This window comes from Colius striatus, chromosome 5, assembly GCF_028858725.1.
Source record: "Colius striatus isolate bColStr4 chromosome 5, bColStr4.1.hap1, whole genome shotgun sequence".
Lineage (NCBI taxonomy): Eukaryota > Metazoa > Chordata > Aves > Coliiformes > Coliidae > Colius > Colius striatus.
In genome coordinates, this window is record NC_084763.1 from 43,390,950 (window position 1) to 43,404,429 (window position 13,480).

The 13,480-nt window shown below is 37.3% G+C and overlaps 1 protein-coding gene across 3 annotated transcripts in view; it reads right to left on the reverse strand.

Moving 5' to 3' along the window:
- Positions 1-1,584: 1,584 nt before the first annotated feature.
- Positions 1,585-13,480, reverse strand: part of ESYT2 (extended synaptotagmin 2) — an 82,152-nt gene continuing 70,256 nt past the window's right edge. For 2 of the 3 annotated variants that reach the window (XM_061996172.1, XM_061996174.1), the window contains 8 exons: positions 12,375-12,461; positions 11,492-11,641; positions 10,550-10,938; positions 7,886-7,984; positions 7,136-7,267; positions 5,683-5,788; positions 4,347-4,396; positions 1,585-4,227 (listed from right to left, as the gene is read on the reverse strand). In XM_061996172.1, the coding sequence (XP_061852156.1) occupies positions 4,182-4,227; positions 4,347-4,396; positions 5,683-5,788; positions 7,136-7,267; positions 7,886-7,984; positions 10,550-10,938; positions 11,492-11,641; positions 12,375-12,461 (1,059 nt within the window). In that variant the 3' untranslated portion in view covers positions 1,585-4,181. The remainder of the gene's footprint in view (positions 4,228-4,346; positions 4,397-5,682; positions 5,789-7,135; positions 7,268-7,885; positions 7,985-10,549; positions 10,939-11,491; positions 11,642-12,374; positions 12,462-13,480) is intronic. The other variant, XM_061996175.1, reaches the window with a different exon arrangement.

Below are 13,480 nucleotides of genomic sequence, written 5' to 3' on the forward strand. Positions count from 1 at the left end.
GCAGCTAAATTCACTGCATAATGCTGGAAGAAATACAAGTGGATTTTTTACTTCAGCTGCTTTGCATTTTTCAAATAAAGCATTTCAGCAGGCAGCTGAGAATATTGTTGAGAGCCCGACAGTCTTACAAATCAGTAAGAGAGCATACAACGATAAAGTCAGATGCTTCGTTAAGATGTATAGAACCACCATTTGTGATTGAATGGTCTTACCTCCTGTTAGCAACCAGGTACAGCCACAAATAGGTCTGGCACGATGTGAGGTTTTAGCTCTTTCTACCAAGTATCAAAGGTGGCATCCAGCATTCAGAATTTGTTTGGGGGAGAATATAAATAAACTGAATAAAACTGAAATGTCATACGAAACCAATTTTGTATTCAGCTCTTAGCTAATACCTAAAATAACCATGTTGTTAAATGTATTGGCAAATGCTGCTCTTAGATGGAGACTGGATGAACTAAATGATGGCCCAAAACAGTTTAAGCAGTAAAGCAAATATTAAGAAAAAGTCTAGGCTTGGCTGAGCCTATCAAATTAAAACTAAATCAATCTGGAGGAGTATCTTACAAGACCTTTTGAGTCCCTAGGCAAGGTTCTTTTGAAGGTACTGATCTAGTTAGCGCCCATCTTGCAGGACTGAATGGAAGGTTTACTTTTGATCCAAGTCTGCAAAATGCAGACACTTGAGCAGTACTGGCACTGCCAGGGAGCATGCCATCCAGAAACACCTTGCCATGAGGGAGTTATGAAGATGAGCATGTTTTTACTTGACTTCATCTGCCTTTCCATTGATTAGCAGAAGACCTTTACTCCACTAAAAACAAAGGATTCCTACAAAGGATTATTAAAAACAATCTCCCCTAGGAAAAAAGCCCAAACTGAACATAATTTTGTAGTTAGCATCAATAAAGACAATCCAGTGGGGTCCCTTACAAACTTCCACAACTTTTATTTATGGCCAATGAAAACGGACTATTAGGAATTCAGACAAGTTGTAGCTGTTTAAGGGAAGGGGTATCATAATTAGTTATGGAATTATATTTAATTATAAATTAATGTTTAATGCAACCAGCATACTTTCTATGACTGATAAATAAAGGATCCAATACCCTTTTTCTTACTTATGCTGCACTTAGTTGCACTTACGAAGCAGGTAGAAGGACAGGAAAAAATGCCATGTGTAGAAATCTGCCAGTTCTAAATCTAAGTCAATTGCATGCAGCTCTGGGTCCTTTTGAATACATAATTAATGATAATTGATTAGTAAGTGTTAGAATTGTGACAATTTGTTAAATTCGTTTTAAGAGACAAGAAAAAAAAATCAGTCACTTGAGTGGAACAAAGGACCACGTGTGAATCTGTTCCAGACCAACAAGCATGGAGTTCCCCAGTGAAGTATCCTCAACTTCACACTACATTTTCTCTCATGTAAAACCCCAAAATCTGCCTACACACCTTACAGCAAGGCTGCCTACATTACAGAAGACAGCATATATGACTATTTAAAAATTTCACCACATAACATTACCAGATGGGACAGGAGAGAATGGAATGGGTGTGTGTAGAGAGAAGGAACACACTGACTTCCATATGAACCATTTATTGAATAAATACATGCATCATAATGTATAATTAACATGAGCAAAAAAGGCAATCTGTACAAAATTGATTACCCTTTGTTTTCATTTCCACTCTCACCATTTGCTGCAGCTCTGATAAAGGATTCAAGACAGAAAATGAAAACTCTCTTAATCCAAATCCAAGTGATATGCATGCTGATTTGAGTTTGGGTTACACTACTGCTATAATTAACAAAGCTGGTCTTCTTGTCAGTGAAGCAGAGTAATTCTAAAAACAGTTTCAATAGTAGAGAACGTGTTTGTACATACAGGTAACAAAGCTTATTTTTAGCCATTTCTTAAATGTTTTCATATGTTCGTATTTTAAGGCACAGGATAAACAAGAACTACATGAAAAGCTATTGGCTGATATTGAACACATTGACTTGATAATGAGGTGTAATTTTTGTCCAGGGGAAAAATGACGTTCGTCCTTCATACTTCCATATAAATGGAGCAATCACAATTTGGTAACTGATGCAGAGGTTTGTTTCCACTATCAAAAGAATCAATGTTATCTAGGCAGTCATACTGTGATCCAAATTCACTCAGGAGAACTAGCAAAGAAAATATGTATGTAATAATAAATTACATTTTATATTAATAGATGAGTGTGTATATATATAGATGCTCATACATTCCAATATAGAGTGAAGCCTTCAAATGGAAATGTTTTCTTACCAAAAAAATCTCTCTCTGTTGCCCAGTCCATCAGAAAGTAACAGCAACAAAATGTACAATGTGAGTTTGTTTGCTAAAATTGTCTGGTATAAAATGTGGCAATAAGAAGGCCATCACCGTACATACACATACAGAGGTGTATGTGTGTGTGCGTGACACACACCCATGACAAATACATTAAAACTGAATTCAGACAGATTGAAATGAGTCAATTCTTAAATCTGATAAAGACAAAAAGCTACATCTATGGTAGGCACTTTGGTACATCTAGAAATGTAGGCATATTCTATATCTAGAATTAAGGTTCTGTCAGTAATCTTACAATAAAGCTGATTTCAGGAGTTTATGATTCTGTTTTAAAATTCTTTCTTCGCCAAGAGATCATTCTAGGAATCTAAGCTAAATAATATAATTTATCTCTCTAATTGCATCCGTATCCAAGAATGAGGGCGCTGGCTCTGAAAGAGCTGAACCCTTCTCTTGGATTCTTAATGCACATTTTTATAACAGTCTGAGAAAACCTACCAGAAAACAGAAACATCAGTTCTGAGTATAAAAAAAATCCCACATTTCACAGAATTATGAGCTCAGCTCTTTAGGCTGATACTCTCCCTTTCAGCTCTCAACTGCTTATTTTTAGGAGTTTGTGCTAATTGTGTCACTGCTGTAGTCTCGCAGCAAGCAGGCTACCGCAATGCCTCAGGAGAATGCCCTTATTTCTCAAGAAACCGGTGTGGACCACTGATGTGCATTTTTCTCATGCACCAAATACACTAGGAAGTAATTTTCAAGACAGTCAGTTTCAACTCAGTTTCACACTTTTTTACCTATCAGTGTTCCATTTTAGGACTACAGAAGGTATAGCACAACATACTATTTAGCACAGTATTGTAAAACAAAAATAACAAGTGGTGTACATATGCCTACTATACGAACTTACATTGCAAGCTGATTTCTATACCTTATGAATCAGTGAAACATGGCAGTAAGGACAGTTCTAAGTGGGTAGTGATTTTGTTTATAATACAGAAAAATTCATGTCCTCATACCTTCAAAAGGTCACGTCTAGTATTATAGAGTACAGGAATAAATAACAAAATCCAGGTGAACCTGTATAATAAAATTGTACTGTCTGTTAAGGTTACTTCATTAAAGGAAAATTTAGAAACTGTGATCCGTGGATCTCATCCTCTATTTATACAATATTTATAGAATTCTCATTTTTTCTTTATAATATTCTAGAGCGTGATTTTCCAATAATACATTCATATATAAATATTAAAATGTTAATGTTTTGTACATTTTAAGCTGGCCACACTGGGCCAGAAACACAATCAAGTAAAAATGTTTTTCTGCAGCTTGTTTTTGAAGAATATCACAAAATGATTAAGATCATTGTGCTGCAAAGATAAAAGAGATTAATCTGAAGAAATTCACATGCATTTAGAAGAAAATATCTGTATCCTTATTTTCATTTGAATTCAAACCAGCATGAAAGAATTATAAAAAAATAGTATATATTTACACAATACAGTATACCTTGGTGATATAAAACAAAGCAGGAAAATAGCAGAACATAATCTTTTCATTTTTGAATAGGTACAGCCATCATAAAGATCAATTTAAACATAAAAGGTTACTCCACTGTACTATTGCACGTTACAGTAACACATACAATGGCAAATTAAAATACAGAGTTTAACAATGAGAAAAGCTATGTCTACGTAGAATGACCAAGTGTTATAAAATTATTGGGGATGTGTCTAAGAACTAAATCAGTAAAGCTATAAAAATAATATTGGTACATCTGTGAGAACAAGGCTTTAAAAATATAGAAAGGTTGGCAAAACTATGTGCGAGGAATCCCCAGTATCCATGGGTCTAACTTGAACCATGTGGCTTTGTACCATCTTCTGTTAAATCATACCTGAAAATGAAAAAAAAAAACCCAAGGTTTTTTTACATTTAGCAAGTATAATTCAAAGTATTCACACATTAGTTATCAGAATGTAGTATTATTATTACTAAAGGAAATATTATACTTACCACTGGGTCCAGCCTTTAGCAAGTTCTTCAGATGCCAGAGGTATTAATAACTATGGAAAGTTAAATTAGCAGTCAATGTATTATGTATGCTTTTCATTCTATGTCTTTTAAAGATCAAATACAACAATCCTGTAAACTATAGCATAACTAATGCAAATAATAACATATTTTACATACTTGTCATCACTGCTATATGCTTGACTTGTACTAAAGTTTCAAGTTGCTGGTTTTGACCTAAAACTCTATACCCTTTAGTGATACGATCCCAGAGCACACCGCAGGCTTAAATTCTGAACGTAGCGTATCTGGGCAATGGCAATCAGCTGTGGTGTTTATGCTAACAGCAACTCTGGTAAGCAGGAAAATTAAGAACACTGTTCACCAAGAACTGACTACCATTCAGATCTCTCTCATCCTCCTTGCAGAGCTGAAATATGGCAGTTTGCAAGGGTTTAGGAATTTATTATTCCTTTTTGCATGCTCTAAATCACAGGTGTAGGAAATAAAGATTCACCGAGTACCTGTAGAAAAGTGAAGTTGTACACACAACAGCTGGTTTGGGCATTGGGAACCTCTCCAGTAGCAGTTCTCTCTCATGGATTTTATAATCTGGGATTTTAATTACGAAACCTATGTTTATCCTATGTGTTCCTATAAGCACCTCTGCTTGTCTTTCCAGTTTTGTCTGAACATTTTCTAAGATATCACCTGTTTTCCACTCGTTATTTTATTTCTCTGACTTATTACTGTCTGGCGTGCAGGTATCTTCTGTTACTATGAGCTTCAGAACTTACTGTTCTCTAGAGGACACTACTGCCTTGTCTTTTTCTGTCTGTCTCTGCAGTTTCTTCCTTTTCTTATTGAAGCCTGACATCTAAGCCATCTATAATGATCTTACTAACATTTACAAATATCTAAAGGGTGGGTGTCAGGAGGCTGGGGCAGCACTTTTTTCTAGCAACAGAACAAGAGGTAATGGGATGAAGCTGGAACACAAAAAGTTCCATTTAACATAAGAAAAAACTATTTCACTGTTGAGGTGAGGGAGCCCTGGCAGAGGCTGCCCAGAGGGGTTGTGGAGTCTCCTTCCTTGGAGGTCTTCAAGACCCACCTGGACACATTCCTATGCGACCTGATCTAGGTGAACCTGCTTCTGCAGGGGGGTTGGACTAGAAGATCTCTAAAGGTCCCTTTCAACCCCTACCATTCTATGATTATGTGATTCTATGATAATTTTCAAAACCTTTGTACCTTCAATCAAGCTGATATCACAAGAGGATTTTAGTCTTATATAATATCAGGCTGTATTAACAGAATCAGCCTGTTGTCTACTTACTTTGCCAAGTAGCCCTTTATCTTTGGACAAGAAACCACCACTGTTCTTCACTGCTACATCCAGCGTTCTTCTCTGTACTTCAGGCAGGGAAACACTGAAATCAAATCTGACAGGGAAAGTGATACTTCAGAGAAAATTTTGTACCTAAAGTGCAGGTTCAGTTCCTACAGCTAAACAATACAAAACCATCCCCCTCCCCAAACAAAAAATGAGGTCTGAGACAAATGAATAAAGAAATCCCAGTGTTTTGCCTAAAGTTTTTCTTCAATAATATGATCAATATCAACATGAAACATTTGAGACCTCTTTTACCTTTGGTCTCTAGAAACCACTGGTAAAACAATCCAAACAAACAACCAAAACCCAAACAAAACAAAACAAGGAAAAGTTCAGCCACCGACTCTACAGAGAACAATATAAGGAATCCTAGTACACTGATAGCTCAGTATCACTATTCTCTAAAAGGGAAAAACTGGTCACTCTTACTGATTCTCAGCTCTTGATAGCCAGAGCTCCTTTTCTTTCCTGGCACACAAAGGAAATCTATCAAATGCATTTTTTCTGCTGTATCTGAGACTTACAGAAAGCAAGGGGAAGATTATACCACAATCTACATCTATTGGTCACTACAGTTCTTAAACAGCTTTGTGGCTTGGCAATACATTTTAGTTGGAAAGGCACAGTAAACCAAATCTATTACCTGGAATAAACAGGAGAAAGCTGCATTACCAGCAAAACCGATCAGAGCTGCTAATGATTTACAGATTTCTCTTGGACAGAATAGACTGAAGTTTTGTTTTTCCCAAACTAACACTCTGTCTGTAGAGAAAGGTCATCTTTAGGGAAAAGTGATGGGTGGGGGAGTAAGGGATACACATGTGAGGAGAACTACCACGAAAAAGCTGAGTGCAAAGGTAAGAATTTTTAAACAATATCACGTAGCACTAGCTTGCCAAATTCCAACCCATGGGCCAGGAAACTACGAGGAAACTTCCTTACACTCTGGATGCTGAGAAGTGGCACTAAGTAGATTGACTGCGCAATCCGGGCATGCATAGACACTGGAGGCAGCACCTGTCAGCAAGGCAATTGGCCAGTCAGAATTGACATACTTCCTGGCAGGAAGGGATACACCACCACTGGCCAGCTAAACGGCACTCATGTTCTGATCACCTGCCAGAAGAGTGCATGCTGCTTCTTAGCTACCTGCACAATAGAGATGCAATAGAGGATAAGGCAGGAGAGAAGTGACTGGTAATAGGGTAAGAAAGGCTATAGTGATAAAAGGGAATAGAGGGAAGAGCTACTATAGCTGAAGAAAATGGTATGATATAGTCTGGTGGTGACAACTAGGAGTTTCAGCAGCTTATCCACTCAAGCAAGCTGAGAAACCTTGATTTGGTAGCTTTGTAATTACATGATATAATACTGCTACACATGGTTTAGAACATACATTTGATCAAACACTGGGTTTAGTGTCTTCTTTGATACATGTGTTTTTCTTCTTCCTGATCGTCTCTTATCAGGTAATAAATACATTCGCACATATGGATCGGATCCTTCTTCTGAAAATGCTATTAGATTTCTGTGACCAGTGAAAAACAAGGAAAAACACTTAGAAAATAAATGAGACATTGCTGGATATAAGCATCTACACTACTAACACTTATTTTAGTACATGAACTAGTTGTGGGATATCCTGCACTAAGTATGATGTGCAGGACACAGCACACAGATAACAGCAGCAGAAAAGGAAAACTCAACAAACAAGTTTTGAAAAGCCAAGCAGTGACTTGTACAAGATCAGATAAATGGTGAGCTGACAGCAGCGGTGGGAGTACAACATTTCTTAAAACTCCAATTTGAGGTTTAGATGCCGTTTTCCTTTTTGTCATTCCATGAAAAATTTAGTCTCTTAGAGACATCTAAGTCAGAGCTTTTTCTTTTTTTGGAGATAGCTTTTTCATTTAAAAGCTGACAAAGGCATAATAGAAAAAATACAAAGTCACAGCAAAATCTTCAAAGTTTTTACTGATTCTAAGTAGAGTTCTGTATGTTTTTGTATTTACACATAATTACAATCAGTATGTTATTTTAAAACTAACAATGATCATCCAGACAACCACTTAAGAGGATAAATCAAGATATGACAAAGCTACAAAGAAACAAGCTCAGAAATGAAATTTGGCATTTTTATGCTCACCTGCAGGAATGCACTACCACAATCAGTTTGTTCCTTTGTGAACTATGACGAATTGTTAGCTGAATCTGTCCTAATGGAGACTGCCCCAAAGTTGTTCCACTGCAGAAAAAAAGTAGAACATTACCCTTAGTTTTTAAAAGTAAGGCCTAAGTGAAACATATGCTGAGCAGTTTTCTCAGAAATTAGGTATTATCCATTTAACTTTTCACTAGACCAATGTGAAAGAAGAAAGTACATGTTAGCATATGAGTATATCTTCATCAATTTCTTGTACTTTAGTTCCGTCCAACAGCTCTCCAAAGTAATCTAGGTATTCTTGTCAATGTAGAGGTCAGCTGCTCTTCACTTCTTTGAAAACCATTACCAGTAAAGAACTTGCTTAACCTAAAATAAACATTAAAGCAGTACCTAGGAAATTGGAAAGAATAATGATGCCAACTGCAGTGAAAACCTCAGTGATAGCCCACTCTTGATTATGGCCAAGAACAAGTTAGAAAACCAGTTCATTCTTTTCTAAACTCTTTAATGCAGAAAAATAGACACTCTTGGGATCAAAGTAGGGATACTTAAACCCACTAACACAGCCACTTTAATGTAGCTCATGCCACATGGAAAACAAGATTAGAATCAATTTACACTTAGAAATACATGCTTAAATAAAAAGTAAGTATCATGTTCAAGAATTTCTGTTTTAAAAAGAATTGTCAATATTTGCAGAGTTCCTTCATCTCTATGAACTGTGTATTTCAGTTTGTGTACACTGTGGCTATTTTCTGTTTCACACAGGACAGAGAATGGCACGCTTGGCATTTCTCAGCCACCTGAAGGATATCTTAAATTTCAAGGGAGAGGCATGACCCTTTTGTGAATAGCTACTACAAAGTGTTTGCTCTATTAAAATTCCCAAATAATTCATTCACTTTAAAGACTAGAAGGAAGTATTTCAGGTCAGTATTTTCTTAGTCAAAGTAAAAAAAAACCCAAAAAACAATCAGAACACCTGAAAACACAGAGCCTGCAATGACGGACCTCCTTAGACATGGCTTTACCACTCACCAGATGAGAAAGTATGGAAAGTCGGTATTAAATGAGTAGTATTTCAACATCTATCATAATTAACAAAGTCTAACCAAGTTCTGGACCAGAAGAGATACTGAAAAACTGAACACAAGACAGTAGAGGACCGTAATGGCCTGTGGCCAGTGGGATTCCACAAGGATCTGTTCTGGGGCCAGTCTTGTTTAACATCTTCATCAACAATTTGCATGAGGGGACAGAGTGTACCCTCAGTAAGTTCACTGATGACACCAAACTGGGAGGATTGGCTGATTCCCCAGAAGGCTGTGCTGCCATTCAGTGGGATCTTGACCGGCTTGAAAGTTGGGCAGAGAGGAACCTCATGAGGTTCAATAAGGACAAGTGCAGAGTCCTGCATTTGGGAAGGAACAACCCCCTGCACCAGTACAGGCTGGGGATTGGCCTGCTGGAGAGCAGCTCTGCAGAGGGAGACCTGGGAGTCCTGATTGATAATAAACTGAACATGAGCCAGAAATGTGCCCTCGTGACCAAGAAGGCCAATGGCATCCAGTGCCAATGGCATCAAGAAGAGTGTGGCCAGCAGGTTGAGGAAGGTTCTTCCCATCCTCTACTCTGCCCTGATGAGGCCTCAACTGGAGTCCTGTGTCCAGTTCTGGGTTCCTCAGCTCAAGAGCGACAGAGAACTTCTGGAGAGTCCAGCAAAAGGCCACCAGGATGATCAGGGGACTGGAACATCTCTCTTTTGGGGAATGGCTGTGGGAACTGGACCTAATTAACACTTACAAGTATTTGAAAGGTGTATGTCAAGACAATGAGGAAACACTTTTTTTCTGTAGTGTCCAGTGATAGGACTAGGAGCAATGGACAAAAGCTGGAACACAGAAGGTCCCACTTAAAGAAAAACTTCTTTACTGTAAGAGGGAGGGAGCCCCAGCACAGGCTGCCCAGGAAAGATGTGGAGTCTCCTTCTCTGGAGGTTTTCAAAACTCGCCTGGATGCATTACTGAGTGCCCTGATCTAGGCAGATCTACTTGAGTAGGAAGGTAGGACTGGATGACCTTTAGAGATCCTTTCCAACCTCTACCAATCTGTGATTCTATGATAAAGATGAGAGGGGGATTGGAGCACATAAATAGATGGTGAAGGAAAGGGGCTTGGTCAAGTTGGGATGGACAACAACAGAATTGATTCCAATCTTCCACTACTTCAAACAGACACTATAGAGGACTGAGTCAGACTTCTCAATGCATATGCACAATAAATGAACAAGAGGTTGTAGGCAAGTTACAGCAAGATGAATTTCAATTGAAAATAAAGAAAAAATGTTTTCACGGTGGAGTGAAAAATTGCCAAATATTTTTCTCTCTTGCCATCTCACTCTTTTTAGCACTACATAAAGTAGCTATGAGAACAAAATGTACTTTTTCCTGCAGATCATCACAATGATAATGTAACTTCTAATTGCAGAATCTTACTGAGGTACTGGGAAGAAGCAGAAAAATCACAAAGATTGATTTTCAAATGCCAGGCTCAAAATACAGAAAAAAACCCCCAGAAATGCAAATTAAGCACACTTTCTTATAAATCAATTTAGATATACTGCAAACCAAGTAATTAACACCATACTTCTCAAGCTGTCGTAGTCTTTGCCGTAGTTCCTGTGTGGCAATTGGCAGAGAGATGTCTGAGGCTATGCTAGGAGTGGGTTCTTTGACTGAGAGGTGGCTGGGAGAATAAGAGAAGTTAGAGGCATGAAGACTGGAGGAGCTTCGGCTGAGATCCGTTGTCCACTGAGGGCTGGCATTGGGAGGTTGACTTTTCTCAGCTGTTTCAGTTTTTTTATCACTATCAGTCACTGGAGAAGCTGGAACAGGTTTGTTTAGATCAGGTGTTGGTGAGACAGGAACCTGAGGTTTAAAAGATGATTTTCTTGCATCTTTGGAAAGAGATGGCCTTTTTACTTGAGCCGAGTGTTGATGATCTGGAGATCTTGCTTGCTTTTCAAGAGAAAGGACCTACATACAGGAAAAAATACATATTATTATTTTTCAGTATTAAAAAAACTAGAAACAAATCTGTTTCTACAAGAGTAGTGGCTGGTGACAAGTTCTAACTTCAGTCTAAAAATATGCATACTTATTTATTCTACAGTAAGAAACCTATTGCACAACACAGCTCCATATTCATTATGGCAACTGCAGTAACTATAAAACAATGTGAAACTCTCCATTTAGAATCATTCTCTTCAGTATTCTCTTCCCACACTCTACACGCTTCTGGTGCAAGTGCTATTTACTGTGCAGCTCTAGCCACCTGGAAAACTATTCTATAATCTTTGTCTTCTAATCTTTCAAAACTTAATTCACAAATTCTTCTTGCTCATTGTCCTTTCTCTTCTAGATGTATACTTTCATTTCTTACTGACAAGCAGGCAAGAATTTACTGCAGAACCAATAACAGTGACACCCAAGGAAATGGACTGTCATTTTCATTAAGTTTGAAGATCATTAGTCACAACAGCCTTAAATATGCTTTCAGATATCTACAATGCAAAACGTTTTTGAGTACCCTGAGTGCAATCTTCATGTTTATAGTGCTGTTTGGACCAGAGTTGCTCAGGTGGAACCGTTGATGCATAGTTAAATCTTCACTCTCTAGCAACTGGCTTAAAGGCAGTTTGAAGTTCCCCAATGAACACTGGTGCTGTTCATCCCTGACCTGGAGGAACACAGAAGCTGTGTCATTTTATATCATCTGCTTTAGAAGAATTCAGAGAAAGAAAAGGAAACAACAGCTTTATTTAAAAAGAAAAAATCCAAACAATATTGGATGCAGTTTGTTCTTAAAGCAGATTTCCTTGATCTAAGATCACTTTCATTAAAAGGAGGGAATGGCAAATATACTCAATGCCTATTTTCCTCTTCCCTATGTTCTGCAGCAAAAGCAAGACAGAAAATGAACCATCACATCTACCTAACTCTTGAACAAAATAACTGGTTTCAAAACAGTCTGGGAAAAAATAATTCCCACAGCTGTTAGAGGATTAGCAACTAGAACCGTCCTCATTTACACTTTGGTCTCTTTGAACTATGTAAATGACACATCAGCAGTGTAAAGGGACACAGCATTTTAATAAAGCAAAGACTTGTTGAGAATGAGAGAAGAAACAAATCAGCTACACATAACAGCAATTTCTGCTACCAGTTTGAAACACGTGCCTAAATGTTTTACGAATTTTTTTTAGGACAACTATCAACTATGTTTTGGTTATAGTTTTATTTCTTTTAGTAGTAAATGCAAATAAACATTTTATAGCCCAATGGTAAAAAACACTTTCAGTACAATTTTAATGGTCTTCACAATATCTTCAATATCATTTCATAACAGCCTAAATTGTCTCAATTTTACTACAGTCTTTGAAAAGAAAGGTAACTTAAGAGAGAGAATTTACCTCAACTTCAAGATCTTGTCTTTTGGGATTGTGTACAAAGAAAGTAAAGTTTTCCTCCCATACTGGTTCATTGGTCTTGTATCGAATCTAAAGTAAAAGAATAGGAAGCATAAAAACAATAAAACATTTTTGTCTAATAAAGACAAGGTCAAGAGTTGAGTACATTTTTCATTTTGGATTTGCAAAATGTTTGAAACCTGACATATTTAAACAAAGGCCAAGTAGGATTTATCTAAGGCATATAAAATGATACACATGTATTAATAAAAAATAATACGTGTGACATTTAATAGAAGATGTTTTGCATTAAAGTTGCTGTATGTTATGTGAAACTCCTGCTAAGGAACCTTTACTTGACACCAGTTTATAACAACAAGGTCTTCAGACTGGCACATTCTGTCTCTTCTTATACTTCTCAATGAGGGTTGAACTACTTGAACAAAACCCCTAGGAACCAATATTTTTCTTTCTAATCTCGCAAGCAGCCATGTGGAAGATTTCAGTGCCAAATCTCATTGCTTTCAGCAACCCATTAATTGGAGGACAGAGAAAGAAAGCACTCATTAAAAAGAAAAAAAAAGTGATTTCCAGGAACAAAAGGACTAGAATTTAGATCTCCATACTCTAATAGATATAGAAATTAAGACTATATATAACACCTAGTTTAGGCTTTGTGACAATTCTTTACAGGCTATGAAGAAGCCAAAGTAGCTGAACTCTCATTTTGACTCATTGACACTTTAAAAAAAAACAAACCACCCTCATATTGCATGTATCTACCTATCTAGGTATCACTTCACTGTTGCCATTTTATTTCCAAGAGTTGTCTGAATGCAGAGAGGTTAGTTATGAATGACAGGTAGGTTGAATGTCTTGAGTCAGAATCAGAGGTATCACCATTAACATCAACCTAATGAGAGGCATTTGTTACAGACTACCTGATTATGACAACATTGGGATGACAACTTCTTCAGACAATTTAAAGCTGTGTGAGTTTGAAGAACTAGATTCTGACTGAGAGCTTCAACTACTGTAATGTTTTCTGGGAAAGCACCACAGTGGTGCACAAGTAATTTCAGAGTGAGCTAGGAAAACATGTGCTGTTG